The following is a 23,861-nucleotide window of genomic DNA, read 5'->3' as shown; positions in this document are numbered from 1 at the left end:
GCTCGCCATAATTTTCAGCTTGAGATGAATCTAAACTGCTGTCAACATTGGCTCAACTGTTGCCAAAATCCGGCCTACATTACTGCTGCTAGCAGTGGCTAACGTAGCCTGCAGCACAGACGCGGAGCGCCTGCAGATGTCGGCACAGCTCACGTCTTTGTGAAACGACAACCTGTCGCTTTCAAACTTGTAGTGTCACTCATCAGACGTCACGCAGCGTCCTGAAGGCTTAACGGCATTCTTCACACATGCAGTCATGTGTTTTGTCGTAACATTCAGCAGTTAGCTATAAGTCATTTCCTCCTTCTGAAACACCTACAACAGGTGAGCCCACAGAAATGTAAATCCACCTTAAGGCCCTGCCTGGGTCTGAAGCAGCCCTCCTGCTCCAGTGCCTCCCTTTAATGACACAAGGTACTTAGCATGAATCAGTGGCATCAGGAATGCTCAGGTCATTTTTCCACCACATAAGTTTTATGAAGTGAGCAGCTTATATAACAGACTGCAACTAAACATAGAGCAGAGGCCCTAAATTACTGAGACAAGCAAGCTCTCATTCCTAACAGGCCGGTGTGAAAGAGAGCTGCAACAAACGAGCTGGAGAAGCATCGTTTGAGTGACTGCGTCCTGTTTGGATGAGGAGGGAAAACTCCGTCCATCAAAACTGGAGTGTAGCCAGGACCAGTCAGCAGGCGACCAGCGGCCCTGACCCCAAACGCTTGTACGCTGAATCAGTTCAGTGCTTTACAGACAGCAGCTGTTTCACAGGTAGACCTGCTCGGTGCTCGTCACAGCAGATAAATATGTTTACATCCAAACTTTCTGTCTGGACTGAAGTAAAACAAACTTTCCAATCATACGAACATGTGAAATGTTTCACAGCTGCTAACTGATGCAGGATGTTTCACCTGGAGGCAAACAGCTGACGTATCCCTCAAACGTAATGTTGAGAAGTGTCAGGTGTGGAAATGAACGCTGTGTTTGTCTCCGTGGCGTTCAGCTGATGCTCGGAGCTTACAGGCAGATTACAGTACGGCGCGTAAACAATCATGAATCACTGTAATTGCAGATGAAGCGATGAAGAGCTGCCTTACTGGAGACGGAACGCGCTGACTGTGTCAGATAAAGCAGCGGAGACAAGCAGACAAAATGGAATCACCTTAACGCCGCGAAAGGAGCAAAGGGCAGAAAAAGACCCAGGGAAGAAGAGAAAGCTTTTAAAGCATCGTCCTTCCTCTTATCACTGGAGTCCATGAGGGCAGGAGGCAAACACAGGGAGCAGAGACGCTCAATAAAAGCAGACAAAAATGCGACTCTCACCTGGGTGGCATTAAGGTGCCAACGTGAGAAACTGCTGCGCTTCGAAATGGGTTTACTTCTCTAAACACTTCTCTCCGTGGACGAGAATCTATGAAACAAACCTTCACTGGGACAAAAGATCTGCCTGTCCGTCCGTCTGAAGTTTGCGATGCTGTGCTGTCAGAATAGGCTGTAAAAAAGACCAACGTCAGTGTGAAATCACGTCCAGTAAAACTGACAGCGTAGAGGCTAAATGCGGATGTTTTACAGGTCTAGCTTGCAAAACTAACCCAGCAGGGCTGCGAACAATGAAGGGCCAGTTTTCAGGTGTCAGCTGCACTTATTTTCACTTTTAGCCATTAGCATTCCAGTTTGCACACACTTCTTCCAGACACACCTGCTCAGACGAGCTGCACCGGCTGAGCATCCACTCACAGAGCCGACAAGTAGCTCATTACGAAGAACAGCCGAAGGGGGCTGTCGTGGGGGGGGGGGCACAAACCACGCTCAGCTCTTTGCTCGGTTCCCTCATTTAACAGCCACAACGTGCCACAACACAGACGGCGTCTTGCTTTCTGTCCCAGCCCTGATTTCCCGGGCCTGCCGAGGGATTGGAGCCGGCAGCCATCCGGTAACGAGGGCAGCTTTCTCACAATTAACCCCAAATACGCAGTGACGTGCACAGCAAGCGGCAGCTGCAGCCACGCGCCTCACCTGCTTTGTCTGTGCCACCGCCGGAGTGACGAGCAGCAAAGCAAACTTCAGAGGGAAAGTTCGCCTCGTGCCGCCGAACAGGAAGCTCCTGCCGCTCCTGCCCTTGCTTTTCCGTCACGTCCCATTTCCCATTTTATTTAATCATTGTGTCAACCCGCCAGTCAATCAGCTCCTCTGCCTGCCAATAACAAATAATAAAAAATGTCAGGCTGCAGGTAGTTCAGGGATTTCTGCATTCCTTCACACACCGTCACTCTGACATTTTTAATGATATTCATGCAGTTATGGGGGGAAATTATTAAATAAACTCAGACGAGGAAGCATGTAGGAGAGGGATTATGCATTTCAAATTGTCCTCGCTGCAACGTAATAAGTGTATCCGACACCTTGAGGAGGAAACTGATTACTTCTGTTCATGTGGGTGATATTTTCCATGTCAACCGCCGCGTGGGGAAATAATTACAGAAAACTATCTTCCTCCACACCCAATTGCCTCCTCTGCTTTGCCCTTGTAGAGTAAGTATGTGTGTCAGCATGTATATACGTCTGAGAGCGAGAGACGCAGTGAATGTTTGTGACGGAGGAGAAGAGATGAACGAGGCAGAAATGGCTCCTGTGTTAGCCAGTGTTGGTCTGTGTTAGCCTGTGTCGGTCTGTGTTAGCGTGTGTTAGCCTTTGTTAGTCTGTGTTGGCCTGTGCTGGTCTGTGTTGGTCTGTGTTGGTCTGTGTTAACCTGTGTTAGCCTGTGTTGGTCTGTGTTGGTCTGTGTTAGCCTGTGTTAGCCTGTGTTGGTCTGTGTTAGCCTGTGTTGGTCTGTGTTAGCCTGTGTTAGCTTGTGTTGGTCTGTGTTAGCGTGTGTTAGCCTGTGTTAGCCTGTGTTGGCCTGTGCTGGTCTGTGTTGGTCTGTGTTAGTCTGTGTTAACCTGTGTTAGCCTGTGTTGGTCTGTGTTGGTCTGTGTTGGCCTGTGTTAGCCTGTGTTGTCTGTGTTAGCCTGTGTTGGTCTGTGTTAGCCTGTGTTAGCTTGTGTTGGTCTGTGTTAGCGTGTGTTAGCCTGTGTTAGCCTGTGTTGGCCTGTGCTGGTCTGTGTTAGCCTGTGTTAGCGTGTGTTAGCCTGTGTTAGCGTGTGTTAGCCTGTGTTAGCATGTGTTAGCCTGTGTTGGCCTGTGCTGGTCTGTGTTAGCCTGTGTTAGCGTGTGTTAGCCTGTGTTGGTCTGTATTAGCCTGTGTTAGCCTGTGTTAGCCTGTGTTAGCCTGTGTTGGTCTGTGTTAGCCTGTGTTGGTCTGTGTTGGTCTGTGTTAGCCTGTGTTGGTCTGTGTTGGTCTGTGTTAGCCTGTGTTAGCCTGTGTTGGTCTGTATTAGCCTGTGTTAACCTGTGTTAGCCTGTGGTGGTCTGTGTTAGCCTGTGTTAGCCTGTGTTGGTCTGTATTAGCCTGTGCTAGCCTGTGTTGGCCTGTGTTGGTCTGTGTTAGCCTGTGCTAGCCTGTGTTAGTCTGTGTTAGCCTGTGTTAGCCTGTGTTGGTCTGTGTTAGCCTGTGTTGGTTTGTATTAGCCTGTGCTAGCCTGTGTTAGTCTGTGTTGGTCTGTGTTAGCCTGTGTTAGCCTGTGTTGGTCTGTATTAGCCTGTGTTAGCCTGTGTTGGTCTGTGTTAGCCTGTGTTGGTTTATATTAGCCTGTGTTAGCCTGTGTTGGTCTGTGTTAGCCTGTGTTGGTCTGTGTTAGCCTGTGTTTGCCTGTGTTGGTCTGTATTAGCCTGTGTTAACCTGTGTTAGCCTGTGTTGGTCTGTGTTAGCCTGTGTTAGCCTGTGTTAGCCTGTGTTGGTCTGTGTTAGCCTGTGTTAGCCTGTGGTGGTCTGTATTAGCCTGTGTTAGCCTGTGTTGGTCTGTGTTAGCCTGTGTTGGTCTGTGTAGGCCTGTGTTAGCCTGTGGTGGTCTATATTAGCCTATGTTAGCCTGTGTTGGTCTGTGTTAGCCTGTGTTAGCCTGTGGTGGTCTGTATTAGCCTGTGTTAGCCTGTGTTGTCTGTGTTAGCCTATGTTGGTCTGTGTTGGTCTGTGTTAACCTGTGTTAGCCTGTGTTGGTCTGTGTTGGTCTGTGTTAGCCTGTGTTAGCCTGTGTTGTCTGTGTTAGCCTGTGTTGGTCTGTGTTAGCCTGTGTTAGCGTGTGTTAGCCTGTGTTGGCCTGTGTTGGTCTGTGTTAGCCTGTGTTAGCTTGTGTTGGTCTGTGTTAGCGTGTGTTAGCCTTTGTTAGTCTGTGTTGGCCTGTGCTGGTCTGTGTTAGCCTGTGTTGGTCTGTGTTGGTCTGTGTTAGCCTGTGTTAGCCTGTGTTGGTCTGTGTTAGCCTGTGTTGGTTTGTATTAGCCTGTGCTAGCCTGTGTTAGTCTGTGTTGGTCTGTGTTAGCCTGTGTTAGCCTGTGTTGGTCTGTATTAGCCTGTGTTAGCCTGTGTTAGCCTGTGTTGGTCTGTGTTAGCCTGTGTTGGTTTGTATTAGCCTGTGTTAGCCTGTGTTGGCCTGTGTTAGCCTGTGTTGTCTGTGTTAGCCTGTGTTGGTCTGTGTTAGCCTGTGTTAGCTTGTGTTGGTCTGTGTTAGCGTGTGTTAGCCTGTGTTGGCCTGTGCTGGTCTGTGTTAGCCTGTGTTAGCGTGTGTTAGCCTGTGTTAGCGTGTGTTAGCCTGTGTTAGCATGTGTTGGCCTGTGCTGGTCTGTGTTGGTCTGTGTTGGTCTGTGTTAACCTGTGTTAGCCTGTGTTGGTCTGTGTTGGTCTGTGTTAGCCTGTGTTAGCCTGTGTTGGTCTGTGTTGGTCTGTGTTAGCCTGTGTTAGCTTGTGTTGGTCTGTGTTAGCGTGTGTTAGCCTGTGTTAGCCTGTGTTGGCCTGTGCTGGTCTGTGTTGGTCTGTGTTGGTCTGTGTTAACCTGTGTTAGCCTGTGTTGGTCTGTGTTGGCCTGTGCTGGTCTGTGTTGGTCTGTGTTGGTCTGTGTTAACCTGTGTTAGCCTGTGTTGGTCTGTGTTGGTCTGTGTTAGCCTGTGTTAGCCTGTGTTAGCCTGTGTTGGTCTGTATTAGCCTGTGTTAGCCTGTGTTAGCCTGTGTTGGTCTGTGTTAGCCTGTGTTGGTTTGTATTAGCCTGTGTTAGCCTGTGTTGGCCTGTGTTAGCCTGTGTTGTCTGTGTTAGCCTGTGTTGGTCTGTGTTAGCCTGTGTTAGCTTGTGTTGGTCTGTGTTAGCGTGTGTTAGCCTGTGTTGGCCTGTGCTGGTCTGTGTTAGCCTGTGTTAGCGTGTGTTAGCCTGTGTTAGCGTGTGTTAGCCTGTGTTAGCATGTGTTAGCCTGTGTTGGCCTGTGCTGGTCTGTGTTAGCCTGTGTTAGCGTGTGTTAGCCTGTGTTGGTCTGTATTAGCCTGTGTTAGCCTGTGTTAGCCTGTGTTGGTCTGTGTTAGCCTGTGTTGGTCTGTGTTGGTCTGTGTTAGCCTGTGTTGGTCTGTGTTGGTCTGTGTTAGCCTGTGTTAGCCTGTGTTGGTCTGTATTAGCCTGTGTTAACCTGTGTTAGCCTGTGGTGGTCTGTGTTAGCCTGTGTTAGCCTGTGTTGGTCTGTATTAGCCTGTGCTAGCCTGTGTTGGCCTGTGTTGGTCTGTGTTAGCCTGTGTTGGTCTGTGTTGGTCTGTGTTAGCCTGTGTTAGCCTGTGTTGGTCTGTGTTAGCCTGTGTTGGTTTGTATTAGCCTGTGCTAGCCTGTGTTAGTCTGTGTTGGTCTGTGTTAGCCTGTGTTAGCCTGTGTTGGTCTGTATTAGCCTGTGTTAGCCTGTGTTAGCCTGTGTTGGTCTGTGTTAGCCTGTGTTGGTTTGTATTAGCCTGTGTTAGCCTGTGTTGGTCTGTGTTAGCCTGTGTTGGTCTGTGTTAGCCTGTGTTTGCCTGTGTTGGTCTGTATTAGCCTGTGTTAACCTGTGTTGGTCTGTGTTGGTCTGTGTTAGCCTGTGTTAGCCTGTGTTAGCCTGTGTTGGTCTGTATTAGCCTGTGTTAGCCTGTGTTAGCCTGTGTTGGCCTGTGTTGGTCTGTGTTAGCCTGTGTTAGCCTGTGTTGGTCTGTATTAGCCTGTGTTAGCCTGTGCTAGCCTGTGTTGGCCTGTGTTGGTCTGTGTTAGCCTGTGTTGGTCTGTGTTGGTCTGTGTTAGCCTGTGTTAGCCTGTGTTGGTCTGTGTTAGCCTGTGTTGGTTTGTATTAGCCTGTGCTAGCCTGTGTTAGTCTGTGTTGGTCTGTGTTAGCCTGTGTTAGCCTGTGTTGGTCTGTATTAGCCTGTGTTAGCCTGTGTTAGCCTGTGTTGGTCTGTGTTAGCCTGTGTTGGTTTGTATTAGCCTGTGTTAGCCTGTGTTGGTCTGTGTTAGCCTGTGTTGGTCTGTGTTAGCCTGTGTTGGTTTGTATTAGCCTGTGTTAGTCTGTGTTGGTCTGTGTTAGCCTGTGTTAGCCTGTGTTGGTCTGTATTAGCCTGTGTTAGCCTGTGTTAGCCTGTGTTGGTCTGTGTTAGCCTGTGTTGGTCTGTGTTAGCCTGTGTTGGTTTGTATTAGCCTGTGTTAGCCTGTGTTGGTCTGTGTTAGCCTGTGTTGGTCTGTGTTAGCCTGTGTTTGCCTGTGTTGGTCTGTATTAGCCTGTGTTAACCTGTGTTGGTCTGTGTTGGTCTGTGTTAGCCTGTGTTAGCCTGTGTTAGCCTGTGTTGGTCTGTATTAGCCTGTGTTAACCTGTGTTGGTCTGTGTTGGTCTGTGTTAGCCTGTGTTAGCCTGTGTCAGCCTGTGTTGGTCTGTATTAGCCTGTGTTAGCCTGTGCTAGCCTGTGTTGGCCTGTGTTGTTCTGTGTTAGCCTGTGTTGGTCTGTGTTGGTCTGTGTTAGCCTGTGTTAGCCTGTGTTGGTCTGTGTTAGCCTGTGTTGGTTTGTATTAGCCTGTGCTAGCCTGTGTTAGTCTGTGTTGGTCTGTGTTAGCCTGTGTTAGCCTGTGTTGGTCTGTATTAGCCTGTGTTAGCCTGTGTTAGCCTGTGTTGGTCTGTGTTAGCCTGTGTTGGTTTGTATTAGCCTGTGTTAGCCTGTGTTGGTCTGTGTTAGCCTGTGTTGGTCTGTGTTAGCCTGTGTTTGCCTGTGTTGGTCTGTATTAGCCTGTGTTAACCTGTGTTAGCCTGTGGTGGTCTGTGTTAGCCTGTGTTAGCCTGTGTTGGCCTGTGTTGGTCTGTGTTAGCCTGTGTTAGCCTGTGGTGGTCTGTATTAGCCTGTGTTAGCCTGTGTTGTCTGTGTTAGCCTATGTTGGTCTGTGTTGGTCTGTGTTAACCTGTGTTAGCCTGTGTTGGTCTGTGTTGGTCTGTGTTAGCCTGTGTTAGCCTGTGTTGTCTGTGTTAGCCTGTGTTGGTCTGTGTTAGCCTGTGTTAGCGTGTGTTAGCCTGTGTTGGCCTGTGTTGATCTGTGTTAGCCTGTGTTAGCTTGTGTTGGTCTGTGTTAGCGTGTGTTAGCCTTTGTTAGTCTGTGTTGGCCTGTGCTGGTCTGTGTTGGTCTGTGTTAACCTGTGTTAGCCTGTGTTGGTCTGTGTTGGTCTGTGTTAGCCTGTGTTAGCCTGTGTTGGTCTGTGTTGGTCTGTGTTGGTCTGTGTTAGCCTGTGTTAGCTTGTGTTGGTCTGTGTTAGCGTGTGTTAGCCTGTGTTAGCCTGTGTTGGCCTGTGCTGGTCTGTGTTGGTCTGTGTTGGTCTGTGTTAACCTGTGTTAGCCTGTGTTGGTCTGTGTTGGTCTGTGTTAGCCTGTGTTGGTCTGTGTTAGCCTGTGTTAGCTTGTGTTGGTCTGTGTTAGCGTGTGTTAGCCTGTGTTAGCCTGTGTTGGCCTGTGCTGGTCTGTGTTAGCCTGTGTTAGCGTGTGTTAGCCTGTGTTAGCATGTGTTAGCCTGTGTTGGCCTGTGTTAGCCTGTGTTGGCCTGTGCTGGTCTGTGTTAGCCTGTGTTAGCGTGTGTTAGCCTGTGTTAGCATGTGTTAGCCTGTGTTGGCCTGTGCTGGTCTGTGTTAGCCTGTGTTAGCCTGTGTTAGCATGTGTTAGCCTGTGTTGGCCTGTGCTGGTCTGTGTTAGCCTGTGTTAGCCTGTGTTAGCGTGTGTTAGCCTGTGTTAGCGTGTGTTAGCCTGTGTTAGCGTGTGTTAGCCTGTGTTGGTCTGTGTTAGCCTGTTCTGTGTTCAACGTTAAACAGTCGATTCATGCAGTTACAAACAGATTGCTTATTGTGTTTAAGGAAAAAGTTTGAAGCGATTGTTTTTAGCGTCGACAGTGAAAGACATCTGACAGGACTGAACGCGCTACGACAGAGATCGTCAGAGTTCAGCGTGAAAACAGTCCTGCTGCTCTTCCATTGACGTCTGTGCTTCGTTGAAGTCTGTTTAATGATTCTGCTGCTGTTTGTGTACAAATATTAATAATGTTTGCATTTTTTTCCTCCAAGTGTTGATTTTCTTCTGATCTAATAAAACATACAGAAAGACCTTAAAGTGGAAATACTTCATTCTGACACAAATACACAAATGAGCATTACTTTTACACAAATAGAATATATTATGAATATTAACTCACTGGCTCAATGAACTCACCTGAGAACAGCTCAAAGTCAATATGTTGAATGTTCTTCCTCATTGGCTTCATTGATTTCTGTAAATATCTCTTATTGTGAATCTGATGCAGGGTTAAAGGGTTAAACAGGTCCACAGGTGAACAGGCTGATTGGTGACAGGTGAGAGGATCATGATTAGGTATGAAAGGGGCGTCCTGGAAAGGCTCAGTCGTTCATAGAGGATGGAGCGAGTTCACCACTTTGTGAACACATGACTGGATGAAGGAGATGAACACATGGAAACTGCTGTCAGCGAACACAGTTTGATTGTGTTCATGCAGCACACAGCTCTGATCCCTAAACCAGAATCAATCATCAACAAACATACTGTCTGCTCACTGTGTCTGCCTGAAAGTGACTCACAGATACAGTAAATAAATGCACAGCACGTTATCATGAGTGTGACATCAGGCGGGTAGAATCTGCTCCACGTGTGATAAAAATCAGTTTTTTCCTGACGCGACATCGTGATTGAATCCGCTGAAAAAAGAGAAACGTGTGTGTATTATATGGGTCATGTAGCACTTTGGAAAGCAATAATGAAGTCTAATAATGTACCGTACCATTACAGCTAATTTTGTATTTAGTTCTGCTTTATTGCATCCTTTGTATTAAAGTCATCAATCATAACGGGCCTGGCTCCTTCTGAAGGTTAGCTGCATGCGCTCGGGCGCTCGGGACGCTTCCTGTCATTTCTCGTTAACGCCCGCCCACCGCGAGCTGCGATGGCGCTCTGAGCTGAAGTGTGTGCAGCCGGCGGTCGGGCCGCCGCGCAGACACTGGCTGGACTTTAAGTTAAGCACCTCGCTCAGGGGCGTCTCATCAGCAGCTCGATCAATATCATTATCGATCAGTATTATTAAGCCTTCACAGTTGCGCTCTGGCAAGAAAGTGGTACACAAATTGAATTCATGGCTGAAGGTAATAGAGCATGCGCTCTCTGAAACGCCATCATCAGCGAGGACAGGCATGACATTCTATTACGGTAATCTGCCGTCTCATCTTCATCTTCCTTCTTCTTCCTCACTGGAGGTCGGTGGCAGCAGGATGTTGCTTTTCCTTTCTTCACTCAGGCTTCTGCTGAGGACGTCTCCACCAACCCACCGAGAGGACGAGAGGGTCCTGTATCATGTCCACACAGAGGGAAAAGGTGGAGCTTGCATGTCGTTCTGTGACGCTTAATTAGAGCGAGCTGGTTGGTTAATTGTTTGGCTGATACGGGCGGAGGAGGAGGAGGAGGAGGAAGCGGTGGAGGAGGGAGCACTTGATTCATTACAGGGAACCGCAAGTTTGAAGGGTGTCGACAGATAAGGCTGCAAGGGTAATTAACAGAAAGAGAGAGGGATGACGAGAGAAAGGAGAGAGATGGCAAAGGAGGGAGAGAACTGCCAAGCAGAATAAATGTCATAAAACTGTCCCAGGATCCTGTAATGACTTCAAAAAGGAAGGAAAGAATGAGGAGCGGCTGTGGAAGGAGGGAGATAAAGGGAGAAAGTGAACGAGCACAGGAGCAGGAGAGAGGGCAATGATGAAGGGCGTAATTCATTTTATTACACAATGGTGCCTCAGCCCAGGACGCCAACCGGGCAGAAGTGCTGCCGAATCCACGGACAATTAACTTTTACAAAAAACACAAGCTTTGATTCCTCTGAAGGTCAGAAATGTCAAGAGGAAGGCGAAGCAAACAAACACTCTGACAGCAGCACATTCCTATCAAGAAGGAGGAGGAGGAGGAGGAGGAGGAGGAGGTGTTTAAATGGCCTTCAAAGCTCAGAATGGATCGCCAAGAAGGCAACTGCCCCGCAGCCCCGGACCCTGAGGGGCCCCGGAGGCTCCGCACTGACTGTGGAAATGACTTTGTGTTAATGTGATCAATGTGAAATGTGTTTGCTAATAAGCACAAATTAAAAACCTGAATGGTGACGCCCCGAAGGAAATCTGAGAGTCAAACTCTGCTTTTAATGTTTTCACACTTCATGTCTTAAATAAACTTCACAGAATCTCAAACTGACTGATGTAGAGCAAGCGGGGGTAGGAGAGCTCACAAGGGTGTCATGAGCTGTGCTTTCAGCCGGTCTGTCAGGAGCCGACACGCCGAACAACCTCACCAAGCCTGCTTACTGCCTTTCAGGCAAAACCCGGGGCAGAAAAACACAGGGCTGCTGCTGCGTACCGGTAAGATGAGAAGGAGACGCAGAGCGAGTAAAAAGCATCTGAAATGTTTGAAAAGTGTTTCCTAAATACAGAATCAAACCCTCCCGAGGAGTCGCAACAAACGCTGATAAGAGACGGAGCAGCTGAGGGAGGACGCCCAGACTCTGAGACAAGACGTCCAAAACACGAGGAGGCCTTGAGCGAAGACGAGCCAAAACAAGGAGCCTCCTCTGTCCTCTGGTGCACCTTGTTGTCTGTCCTCAGGGAGGACACGTGCAGAGAGGCGGGGTAACACAGCAGTCTGCTGTTTTTGGGCTGTGTTTTGACCTTTGACCCAGACCTGCTTCGTTCACAGGGACTGGTTCAGGGATTCAGGAGAACGGCGTCTGACCCTGAACACAAAGGAGGCCAAGGTCGAGGGAGTTTTATCAGCGTGTCTGCTGGCGAGTCTTTAGTCTCATCTCTTCATAAAGTTCAGGTTCAGACCGGCTGACCCTGCACCTTTCATTTCAATAGCTCGTTCTCTCTATATGAGTATTCACGTAACCTGGAACCTTTCATTACTGTGGGCTTTCCCTTCATGACTTCAGACCCTTTGTTTTCCCTTTTCTCTGTCTGTCTGTCTCCGCTGGGATGCGACCTAAAACCCTTCATTACCACGAGCTCTCTCTCCTCCACTCCTCTTCCCAAATCTCTCTCTCCCCCTTTCATCATTTTCCAGTGTGAATTCGAGCTAATCTTTCTTTCTTTCTTGTTTTCCTTTGTGGCGTCTAATCAATCAACCCCTCTTCTTCTCTTCCCTCTACACAATCACCAAAGCCCCCCCCCCCCCCCCCCCCCCGTGGGAGCCAATCATCTGTTTGGAGGTTTGAGAACGCTCTCAGCCAGGTTTGGTTTCTGTGCTCCGCGGACGACACAGCTGGCCACAGCTGCCGGCAGCCGCCATGAGAACAAACGGGTGCACGTGGTGAATTATGGCATCAGTACAAAGAGCTGGAGGAACTGTGGGAAACAAAGGGCTTTTCAGATTAGACTGAAACAGAGACAGAAAGAGCAAATCTGCTTCTGCTGGTCCAAATTAAACGCGTTCAGTATTCTGGGTGAATACAGACTTGTCAGCAGGTTTCTCTCCATGATGTGGACCTTTCTAGACTTCTGCTCGACTTGTTTACAGGTCAGACCGGCAGTCACTCGCCGGCCGTGTGCAGCCACACGTGTCGCATGTATATCAGCCGACGTGCCTCACAAACACCAAGGCCACGCCTGAATAAACCTGGCCAGCAGGGCAGTAAATCTGCCATCTGTCTGAGACACGAGACGACCGACTGCGGACAACAACAGGAGATGAGCAGGTCAAAGTGGCCTTCAAAAGCTTCACCTGTTTTGGATGAACGACAGCGGAGCGCCACATTAGTTTGATCTGAAGGACCGCCGCCGCCGCCGCCGTGCTTCCTGTCGCTCGAGCCGGCTGATGAAGCTATCAGCCTCGCTCACATCTGTCATTCGCAGATAAATCACTGACAGGCTGGGGAGTTGCTCCTCCACTAACAACAGAAAGACCAGCGCTGACCACATTTCAACCATTAGCAGAATCTGATTTCCTGAAAATCTGAAAGTTAGAGACATCTTTAAAAAGCCAACAAGGGATCTGTAGCAGGACACGCTGGTCTGGCCTCTTCATCCTCGCCTTCAGCATTCAGGGATCCTCTCCTGCACTGACACTGAACATTGGCGCTGGACAGAATGTCACCGTGGACATCGTGGACGTAGTGTCCTGCGTCAATAACTGAAATGTGGAAGCTACGGGTGGAGTGGCTGAAGGAGAGGCGAGGGCAGAGACAGAAGCTGTCTCGTGGAGATCAGGGCTTACGTCTCAGTGCAGGTCTGAGTGATGTGATTTGGAGGATGTTGCAGCGTGTAAAGCCTTCATCTCCAGGACTTAAATTTATTCTCATCATCATCGAGCACAGCGATACAGAGCAGTAATCTTTCCCTCTCGCAGTTCCTCTATCATTCCTGCGTTTCTCTTTTGCTTCTGTTTCCTTTTGACCACTTTCTCTTTTTTCTGCTTTGTTTATTTTACCTTTCTCGTCGCGCCCATTAAGAAGCGACGTTGTTGTCACTCAGAGCCTCCCTGAGACATTACAGCCCCTTTCTGACACGTTTCCATACGATAATAACAACGTGGAACGTATTGTTATTTCTGCAGGGAGCGTTAACGAGCTTTACAGGTGTAAAATGATCAGCTCCACTGTGTAAATCAGCATCACACACTCCTGCTGCCACTCCGCAGATTTAACCATCAGGATTCGAGTCCATGAAAACACTTTCAGGCTCGTACATTTCAACTGGAAGTGTCTTTGGTCCACCTGCAGCAATGAGTGTGTGAGACTTTCAAAATAAAGCTTACTGAGAACCATTTGAGGCACAGTCACACTGGTGATGATGCTCTGCTCTGCGCTCGGCGTTTGGTCTCCACCAGCGCTTTGGGAAATTCAACATGCTGTTGTTCATCATATTACATCATGAATACACACCATGAAAACAGAAAACAGGCAATGAGATTCAAACCATTTAGGCCAGCAGAGCAAAAATACTAATAAAAAAATGATAAAAAGAATCATACAGGATGAAATTTTACAGCATTGTCAGAACAAATCGAACCAGAATCAAACAATACATGATAACCAAAGCAATGACACAGCGAGTGTTAGAGCAGGCAGCACACACACACGAAAGGCTTCACACACACGTCATAAAGCACATAAATCACTGAGGCACAAAGAAGACGAGGACACGCAGGTATATCAGGACAGGTGATGTGATGTCCTGCTTCAGGTGTGCTCTGCTGAACAGGTTTGTTCAGCACCCTGAAAGCCCACCGCATCTCCTCCGCTCACCCTCCTCATCCCTCTCTTTCTCCAAATCCTGCTATATCCCAGGTAGGTAAGTAGAGCTCTGCTGTGGGTTTAATGAGCTGAGGAAGGGGCCCTGCTGGAGAAGACCAGCGTGATCACTGCTACCTCTGTTCCCATTTAGGGCCAGGTTTCGCTTCACAGGGCACAGAGAGAGGAGGAGGGGGGAGGCGAGGCGAGGGGAGGGAGGGAGAAAGAGATGGAGATAATAGAGTGAAGGGAAACAGGGAGGGAGAGACTTAACGCAGAAGTAAAACCATCCACCTGCTGCCGCGCTCCTCCTTTCTCCTCCTCCCCCTCCCTCCATCACCCACAGCTTCATCATAATTCATCCCCAGCTCTCTCTCCACAAGCCCTCCACAATCACCGTATCTCTGTTTTCTTATGTGGCTCTTCAGGACCGGACAAGCTTCATTACCTCACTTTGATGTGTTTCTTTCTTTTTCCTGTTTTCCCCTCCGCCCCCCCTTTTCTCGCGGCAGCTTCAGCTCTCAGCTCTGTGGCTCGTTTTGTGAGAGCTGTGTTGTTTTTCATGCTTTTTTTAATCTCATTTGTTGTGTTGGGATTCATATTTCTCTGCTGTAACATGTCATCATTCACTGTTAGAAGATTCCAGCGTCTCTCATTTGGTGAAGTTCATACCTTCATCTGATCTGACCTCATTCATGCGTGCACGGCCGACAGGCTGCATGACGTGCCTGATTGATGGCTGCCAGATCGACTTGATGGCTAGAAAGTTTGCTACATGATTGGTTTCCTGGTTATTTGGCTGAAGAATATGATTGACAAGTTGGACATGTGCTCATATCGCTCTCACCGTCACTGTGTTGAACGCACCCTCTTCATAAAGCATTGCCTATTTTAGCTCTGTTGTCCCTCCGCAGCGCACATAAACTTTATTTTGGATATAATGATGAATGAAAGTGATTAAAGATTACAGCCATGCTAGCATCTCTGTGAGCTGTACCTTGAGCTAATGGTAAAACCAGCATGCTAACATGCTCACTAACTGATAAAATGCTGATGTTTAGCAGGTTTAATGCTCACAATGTAGCCCATCTTAGTGCTAATTAGCAACCTGCTAATACACAGCACACATGGTCAGAAATAAAAATCATGGACATGCTAAATTTGGACTATCAGCTTAACAGAAAAGATATTAAACTACATCATGTGGCAAACATTCGTAGCTGCACAGCACTTTGAACGAATCCATGCCGTAGATGTTGAGATATTTCACTGCAGATGAAAAGTAATCTGCAAACATCTCCATTAGCACCAGTTTCCTATTTAGTCCCTGAAAACTGTTGATAGTGAGCTCAGCATGCTCACACACACACACACACACACACACACACACACACACACACACACACACACACACACACACACACACACACACACACACACACAAATGGGACATCAGCACATCTGCAGGTCCTCCATCATATTTTTATTGAGCTCTGTTGGTCCAGCCTGCTCTTCATTTCACTGTCTCCTAATATTTGTGTTGTCAGACCTTTTTAAATGTTGGCGGCATCATCCAAAACACCTGCTGACATTTCAAAGTAAAACTTGGCGTGCTTAATGTGGACGTCCAGTCAGTGGTGATGCTGGATGTAGATGCTGCGTTCTCCTGCTGCAGAATCTGAAGCTCAGCTGAGAGGAATGAGGTGAATGAAACAGGAGGCCAGGGACGGAGCTGATTGGCTGGGGTAAACACTGGGAACAAGGCGGGGCTAACGAGGCTGATGCAGGACAGGTGTAGGTAGTATTCCCACGGGGAGGTTTGTGTCTTTTACAGCTATCAGATGGCTAGAGGAGTGTGAGGAGCCTTTACTGACGCAGGAGATTAAACCCGGAAACTCAGATATCATCATTCATGACTTTATTTCCAAGTAAGTACAGTAAAGCCCAGCTCAGAAAACCAGTGTTTCATCCAAGACCTGATATCTATGGAGATCACATCACGATACAGCAGGCTGAATCAGTTTCCATAAACACATTTACACATGTATGCAAACCCACTTCATCAAATCATGTTCAAATATAAAATCCTTCATCACGGAGGCACGTTTCACCTGACAGAACGACCCAATGATCTGATCTGGTTTAGAAATGAATTACAAAACAACAATACGCCAACATTGAACATTATGTGAGACAGTGCACAGGAAATAAAAGGCTCTGCCACCAACAGCCCCAGCAGCCTGAAGATTAAACACTGTGAACTATATCCTTCATGTTTATTTGAATATTATGCATCTGGTGCACAAAACGAATGCTATGAATCTTTGAGTGGCCTTTCAATCTCGAATACAAGCGAATCCGCCTTCAATCAGCCGAGATGGTGCAGAGCTCAGTTTGGGGCATCGTTGTGACACATCAGGTACGTTCACGGCAGCTTCACTCAAGTTTGCTGCTCGCTGTACGTGAAGCTCCAACGATGATCTCTGTCAACGAGAAACGACATTTGAGGGTATTTCCTAACTGGTAATTTCATTTTTACGAAGAATAAGCGGGGAGGGGATGTGTGTCTGCGATGAAGTGAGACAAATGTACTTACTCATGTCTAGCATCAAAAACGCCTTTCACTCCTGTCAGGAGGGTGCTGCTGGGGACTGACCACTCGAAATACTCCCTCCAGTCGTTGACCGCCGGCGTTTCCGTGGGGTTGATTGTGGTAAAATCAGAGAAACTGCAGCAGTAAAACTTCCAGCTGTAACAGAGCAAGATGTTCATTTATACCGCTGGACTGCTTTTCTCAACCGTCACTGAAAGTTCATCATTTTTCTGACGAGAAGGGTTGAAAGCAAAGATTCACCTCCTGTCCATCTTGCTCTTGCTGTATCCGCTGATGACCCCTGCGATCACTTCGTTGTCTGCACATCTGAAGTCTATCTCACCCTGAGAGTCATGCTTATAACTGGACCAGCTGCATGTTTTGACTGGCTTGAAAGCCTGGCACGAAATTCCCCAGAGTCGATCTTTTTTGGACTTACTGTAGAGACTGAGTGGAAACAGAGAAGCACGTTAGAGAACTCTGCGTATTTAACAAAACAAAAACAAATATGCATGTTAGTGTTTAACAAAGAAAGCGTAAAGTGGAGAAAGTCCAGGGCTTTCTGAACGTGCATTTCTTTGTAACAGGTGTACTTTTTTCCCCGAGCCTCAATCCTGCACTCATGACACCCTGAGGATCACTTGAGCAGTGGCATAGCTTTGCTCTTTGTAGCTGAATATATCTGGAATATCAACTCAGTCAGATCTGGAACTTTCCAGTACTATTTTATGAGGCACAACATGAAAACCAGAGTTCCCTTGAACAAGAAGTTTCAATTGCTTGCCCACCTTGCGATGCTGGAAACAACTTGGCCAGAAGGACACGTGTGATTCATCGTTTTGCGCAACCCATTGTCCCAATTTCCATTCTGACTGAGGTATTGGTCTATAAGAAAGACAGCCAGTGAGTCACAGACTGAAAGAGTGACATACATTTATCCAGCATGTGCACAACTCATAAACCAGTTATTCTTGTGTAAATTACATATTGGATTTACAGGTTTCTACACTTACTGCAGCCATACAACTTGTTGATCTTGAGAATGTCATTTTCTGACATGCCGTCCCTCTGGCCTATCACTGCTGAGGGCGTGAGGGGAGTGATGGTGTCCTCTCCATTCTTTGAGAAGTCCTTCGCTCCATAATGCATAACAGAGCCGTAGTCATAAGGGACATTGAGGTTGTTTGTGTCTTCTTTATCGAAGTTATCTCTGAATTGTTCTATGATGTTTTCATAGTTGATCCTGACATAAGAGTCCCTGTCAGTTCGACTTTGTTCATGCCAGAAGCCGAGTGCGTGACTGAGCTCGTGCTGAATGATCCCGTTGTACACGCATCCATCCCCTAGAGATAACTGCTGAGACCCTCCGGTTCGTCCGACGTATGACCAACATCCAGACGATTTCACAATCTTGATGTAGTCTCTTTGCTTTTTACGTCGAATAAAGTGGATGCAAGTGCTCGTCTTGAAGGTTTTTATAGCTTGTTTAATCGACCGCTTTTCGGATCTGGAGAATTGTTTTGCGAGGGTATATGGCACCTTAACCACATTCTTTTTCTTTTGCCATTTGCAGGAATCACAGGTCATTGCATTCCTGTTTTTGTTGACAACAATGTCTCCTTGAACGAGGTATTTTTGTATTGCTTTGTTTATAGCAAAGATTTTTGAAGTGATTGACTCCGAGTCTAGAAAAGAGATGGGAAAAGATTCCGTCAAATAAAGTTGATGCAGAAAAATCGAATGTTCATTGCTGTCCCAGTTTAATCAGTCAATCAGACCATGAAGAACACTGAAACTAGTCACCTGTTGTTCCTCTGCAGTACCTGAAACTCCAGCGCTGATCGCTGTCAATAAAAAAACAATGTCATTAAGTTATTAGACAATGAAGGATGTCATCAAGAAAAGCTCCTCGACTGGCAGCAGGGGTACAAAATCCAAATGTTCTGATGGTGAAGGAGCAGATTGTTTAACGTGTAAAAATGTGGTGAATGAGTAACTGTTGAGGTCAGGTTTGGACCATCAGACCACCTGGTGTCAGCTCACTTACTCATTGTCAGCCTTGTTGGTTTTAGCGTAGATGCCTGTCAGGAAGTTGTCTGCAGGGACGTGCCAGCTGAAGTCTTCGTTCCAGTCGTTGACCATCGGGGTTTTCTGGCAGTCAGTTGTGATCAGTCCCGGTGCAGAGCAGCAGTAGACCTTCCACCTGAAACGGCATCAGTTTGTTTGATGATGTCACTGCACTGAAAAGACATCGAGGGTTTAACATTCAAAGAGCAGCATTAGCTCTGCTTGAAACGCTGATTTTGGACCTTTGCTTAAGCGTGGATGTTTTTCATTTCTCCATCAATCAAAAAGAAATGCCCTCAAGATGCCTAACAAATTTATTCTCAGTGTAAAGTTTATCACTTCAACATTTACACTTCAATGGAATATTTACTCACAATGTATGGATGTGTGTTGGAAAATACCTTCAAACTGTACAACTGTGCTTGTATCAATCAAATTCCCGCATTAATCAACAGTAGTGTGATGAATAAGATCAGCAAACTTCCCACCTTCTGACTCCCTGCTCCATCACGAACTCACTGAAGAAGCCAGCAACCACCTGATTGGCTGGACACTTGAAGTGGAGACCTTGCTCATGCATGTCCTGGAAGCCTGACCAGGAGCAGCCTTTGGTCTCCAGCGCCTTGCACTCAATCTTCCATTGACGTTCGTTTCCATCGGGACCGAGGGAGCTTTGGCATAGATCAAAATGATTCAGTGGAAGGATCAGCAGCACCAGTGAGACACACAATGTCCAGATGACAGTAAATAACCAATAGCTCAGCGTGGAGACTCATTCAGAAGTCGTAAACACGCTTTCATCTTCATGTGCAACCCACCTTTCAATTCCAGACATGACCTGGTTCTCTTCACAAGAATGATGCTCAGCGTCCCCTAAACTGTGTGCACCTGCAAAGAACATGTGTTCATCATCATCATCATCATCATCATCAGCAGCAGCAGCAGCAGCATCAGCATCAGCATCAGCATCAGCATCAACATTCGCCAGCAGTTTGTATTTAAGCAGCAGTTGCTCAACCACAGGCGCTGCTTGCAGGATCTTCAGGTGAATCGGTCCGATCTTCACAAAGCTATGAACACAAACAAACACATCATCGGAATCATGTCCACTCACCTCCTGTCAGGAGGGCGAAAACCACCACGCAGGTCCACATCGTGTCGGATGTGTCTCTCTCTGAGGTGTGAAGAGACTGCCTTCGCTGACTGCAGGTGCTGCAATTTATACGACTGGTGACTCTGTCTTCAATGATGGGTGTGTGTCAGCCCCTGTTTACAGCACCGTGTTTCCTCATACCTCCGGCATGACAGCAGAACTATGCTGTCACTCATAGCTAAAAAACTCTGTTCTTCTCATGCCATAGATACCTTTTCCATCAGATGACATGCATGATGATTACAGGTTCTTCTCCGAACTGTCAGGTCATCACCACACCCGCTGCGTTATGCAATGAAAACAGTCCCAGCAGCAGATCGTGTCAGCTGCATGGAAACACGTCACTGTTCATTTCCATGATTGTGAAATAAGCAAAAGCTGCGTACGCATTGTGAGGTGAAGCTGCAGGAGAGACAGTCCAGCTTGGGTGAATGTGCATTTTTACCACGAGTGCACGAACATGCCGTTAATGTTTAAAAGAAGAAGAATTTCCTTTATTCGTCACATTTTACACACAACATGCAGGTGAGGAGGAAACTGTACACACCACGCATCTGTGAAACTCCAACCCGCTATTTGACCCATCCATGCTCAGTCCTTCCTCCACAGCAGACCAGGAGCGGTGGGCTGCCAGTCGACCAGCGCCCGGGGACCAGTTCCTTTTTGTCACCATTGGTCAGGTGGTGATCTTCTTGCATGTTTTTAGTGGGGGTATTTTTATGGAGGACACCCCAGGTGAACATGGGGAGAACATGCAAACTCCACACAGAAAGGCCCCTTATTTTTCCTCAAGCAGCAGGCACCAAAGGCATGGTGGAGGACACGCCCAGCGAGATTCGAACCGGGGACCTTCTAGCTGTGAGGCGACAGTGTTACCACTGAGCCACTGTAGAATAAAACCAGGATGCAGATTTTTGACTGTTTGCGTTGAGACTGAATGAGAAACTTTGCAGCAGTCGATGTGGGGAGACGAGGTGATGCATGTGAACCAGGTCTGTGGACGGAAGCAGACCAGGAGGATGTCAAAGACTGTCTCTTGAACAGGCCGTGAACACCTGAACTCTCAGTTTTAGGTGAGACACTGGTTATAACTCTGTTTCCTGTTGAAGTTTAATGGAGGAACAGATGAGTCACTTTTAATAAAAACTAGAAAGCAACAAGCTCGTCCTAAACCACCGGTGTCGTATAAATGTGACACACATACCTGAACAGGTGAACCTATATTCGTGTTGGCTGTTATCCAGGGTTCGCAAAACATTTTGTTTTACAGGTTAGATGGTTGTAAGTACGGAGTGATGTCAACACTGCTGTGATTAGAGCCGTCTGATTCACACTATGAGCAAGCGTCTAAACAGGTAAATTGTCCCGGCAACAACAAAGCCACGAATCTTTAATGTGAGACTTTGATGAAGGGTTTGAAACAAATGGAATGAAATAAAAAGACTAGAAGACGTTTTAATGTCATTGCATGTCACATTTTGTTAACAGTGAACACTTCAGCCATCCGGTCCACTAAAGCAGCAGCAGTGTTTCCAGTGTTTAGCCAGTATCAAAGGATTCACGCTCTTCTGCTGGCAAAATGTGCTTCCACATTCATATCACTCGAGTATCCAACCCTCCACTTTGTGTTCTAGATTTGTGTTTTTCACTTTGACATGGACGAGTGTCTTTCTGTTGATGAGGGACAAACAGGGTTTCAAACAGGGACAGACTGTTTACCACTGCAGGTGTGCTGGGACGTTCCCGTAGGTGTGAACAACAACTGGGACGACTTGTTATCAGAGCTCCACCTGCGTGAGACGGCTCTCCCCAGGTCACAGTCATCATCACGGTGTGCCATGTGGAGAATGATGATGCAACCAATGGTGTTACCTTTCAGTGTCTTCACTGGCATCTGGTTTTAAGTAAGTCACACTAATTTGTTTAAACACGGTGAAGGGAGTTATTAACTACCAGCTGATGAATTATGGGCTTAACTGCTGGGCTGCTTGCAAAGAGGTCGTAACAACGTTTAGTTTAAGCTAAATGCTTTGCTGCTTTGTCAAAGTGTCCTTTCTCACCCTCTTAATCACCTCACAAGCCTCTGCCAACTTTCACCGACAGAGAAAAGGTCATCAAAGGTGGATTCGACGTCACAGAGGCGTCGATTATGGTTTAGACTTTTAGCGTATTTACACTCATTAAACTGACTTGAACTGTTTACGTCAGTAGTTTTATCAACGTGTTCATTCTCATAAAGAGCAAATTGTCCAGCATGACATGAACAATGTCAGAAACGGTCCAAAGACGAGACTCACTGAATAATCTTCGTTACCTTTAATGACGAGGACGGCCTCACCTTTGCTATTCTGCAGCTTACACTCGCACCAGGACGAGCTGACGGCTGTTCACTGAGATCTAAAGTGATCCATCAGGTCAGAGCAACCACCTGGTTTAACCCTGGCTCTGTGACAGAGCCGAGTTTCAACAGCTCAAGCTGCAAACGTGGAGCGTTTGTGAAATCGCACCCTGAATATTGTCAGGATTCACTTCCTGTTTGAATATGTTAGACTAGACATGGAGTCCAAAATGCTGAGACAATGAAATGCGATTTAACATCTAACCAGAAGTGGAAAAGCAGTTCAGTGCAGAGTAACAAACATGTGCACGGAGGTGCACGGAAGCACACACAGTGAACAGTGTGAGCATGTGTGAGCGTTTGCAGCAGGCAGGCCGGCGCCTGGCCGGACCGACACCTGAACGGCGTTTGGAGAAGTGGTGGTGCTTTGGTCAGCTGTCAGCACCCTCTGCGGTACTTTCAGGTGACTGACAGACGCTCGTCATGCTGAGATGCAGCTGGGAAAGATGCTCTCGACGGCGCAGTGGTAGGAGTTCAGAGTCTGAGGACATAGGTGGACGTGAAGGACAGAGCAGCTCTGGATGCTTTAGATGATTCCTGTTAGCTGAACTGCTTGTTCGGTGAGAAACAACCTTTTTTACCAACTTGTTTGGAGGAACAATAAACGCGACCCACTTTGAAATCTTACCATTTGAGATTTCGTGCGAGCCACCCGGAAAATAAATTACAGGTTGTCACGTCTCATCGTGCGTCAGTTGGGTTCGATGAAGAGGTTTACTACTGATGCTCGAGCTCTGGCAAACAGTGGCCTCTAACAACAGATCAGTCAGACAGAAGGTGTGGCGGACCAGGTTTCATCTGCCAGGTAAGGACGCGTACGAGTCTGACCCCTTTCAAACACCTTCATGCAAACTGTCACTCCGGCATCCGTGCCAACACCTGCCGGCCCTCATTCATGCCGGACCGTTCATGTGTGTGTGTGTGTGTGTGTGTGTGTGTGTGCAGGCGCACACACTCTGCTGCAGCACACATTTCTTTGTGGGAGCAGAGGAAGAATGGGTGAGAGGGGGGATTTGGGGGTATTGGAATACCTAACACAATGAAAAGCCACTTTGCCTTTTGTGTGCCCTGCATGACGGGGGACAAAGCTGGCCACAAGTGGGGCTTAACATTCCATTCGGCTGAAGGAAAGGAAGGCAGCTGGCACGGCGGAAAGGCCACACTGCGGATCTGCGGACACACCAAAAGGGTATATTGGGTTTCTGAGGCCACTAGGAATGCATGGGAAACAGCCCGGGGAGAAGAGTGGGGGGGTGGCGCATGGTGGTGGGGAGGACAGCCAGCTTTTCCTTAAACCCTGCGGTGGAGACAACACCTCAGGGGACAGCACATGACGTCAAAGACAGCACACCTTAAACTTAACACCACGTGTTACGCAAATCCAAAGCAAAGGGCCTGGACAAAATAATGCAAACACATCAACGTTTCAAGCAACAGTAAGAACTAAAGCAGCGTGTTAGCATCAGGCTGTCAACCCCACATTTATTACAGACACATGAGCATCATAAGAGCTGCTTTAAGTCCAAGACGAGTCTGTCCCATGGGGTTAGGGTTAGAGTCTTCAGTCTCCAGATGTGACTGTGTTCAAGCCCGTCTAGTAGACGACATTTAAACTCAGCTAACGCGGAGCAGCACACGTCTCGAAGCACGACGCTGACTGGGTCACAATAAGGAAACATTGTTAATTAACGTTTGCAGCTGAAGCACTCTGACGCGTTGTGATGGATGTGTTTGGACACTCGCAGCACCGGGACGGGGACGGACGGGGACGGAAGGGGACGGAAAGACAGTCTTAGTGTAATACAAGAACGTCTGTTGACATTTAACTGGAAACAATCTTTTCACTTTTGTTGCCTTTTTCATGAAACATCACACTTTTTAGTCAAACATAAATGTAACTCACAGGACGACATTTGGCTGGTCTCAGCATTTCTGACTGAAGTATATTAACTTCTTTAATATCTGTATCGTGTGGTGTGTGTGTGTGTGTGTG

The 23,861-nt window shown here is 47.5% G+C and overlaps 2 protein-coding genes across 2 annotated transcripts; both read right to left on the bottom strand.

Moving 5' to 3' along the window:
- Positions 1 to 16,249: 16,249 nt before the first annotated feature.
- Positions 16,250 to 17,085, bottom strand: LOC139351536 (hemagglutinin/amebocyte aggregation factor-like). The gene is made up of 3 exons (XM_070993482.1): positions 17,039 to 17,085; positions 16,512 to 16,697; positions 16,250 to 16,406 (listed from the first exon to the last, which is right to left on the bottom strand). Exons 1-3 carry the CDS (start codon positions 17,083 to 17,085, stop codon positions 16,250 to 16,252), a joined length of 390 nt encoding a protein of 129 aa, XP_070849583.1.
- A 158-nt stretch (positions 17,086 to 17,243) lies between these two features.
- On the bottom strand, positions 17,244 to 19,471 carry LOC139351527 (hatching enzyme 1.2-like). Its single transcript, XM_070993470.1, has 6 exons — positions 19,432 to 19,471; positions 19,136 to 19,205; positions 18,806 to 18,988; positions 18,298 to 18,453; positions 18,054 to 18,094; positions 17,244 to 17,935 (listed from the first exon to the last, which is right to left on the bottom strand). The coding sequence occupies exons 1-6, from the start codon at positions 19,469 to 19,471 to the stop codon at positions 17,244 to 17,246; spliced, it is 1,182 nt and encodes a 393-aa protein (XP_070849571.1).
- Positions 19,472 to 23,861: the final 4,390 nt, after the last annotated feature.

This window comes from Chaetodon trifascialis, chromosome 3 (genome assembly GCF_039877785.1).
Source record: "Chaetodon trifascialis isolate fChaTrf1 chromosome 3, fChaTrf1.hap1, whole genome shotgun sequence".
Classification (NCBI taxonomy): domain Eukaryota; kingdom Metazoa; phylum Chordata; class Actinopteri; order Chaetodontiformes; family Chaetodontidae; genus Chaetodon; species Chaetodon trifascialis.
Note: the sequence above shows the minus strand (reverse complement) of the source record. Positions and strands in the feature narration are given on the sequence as shown.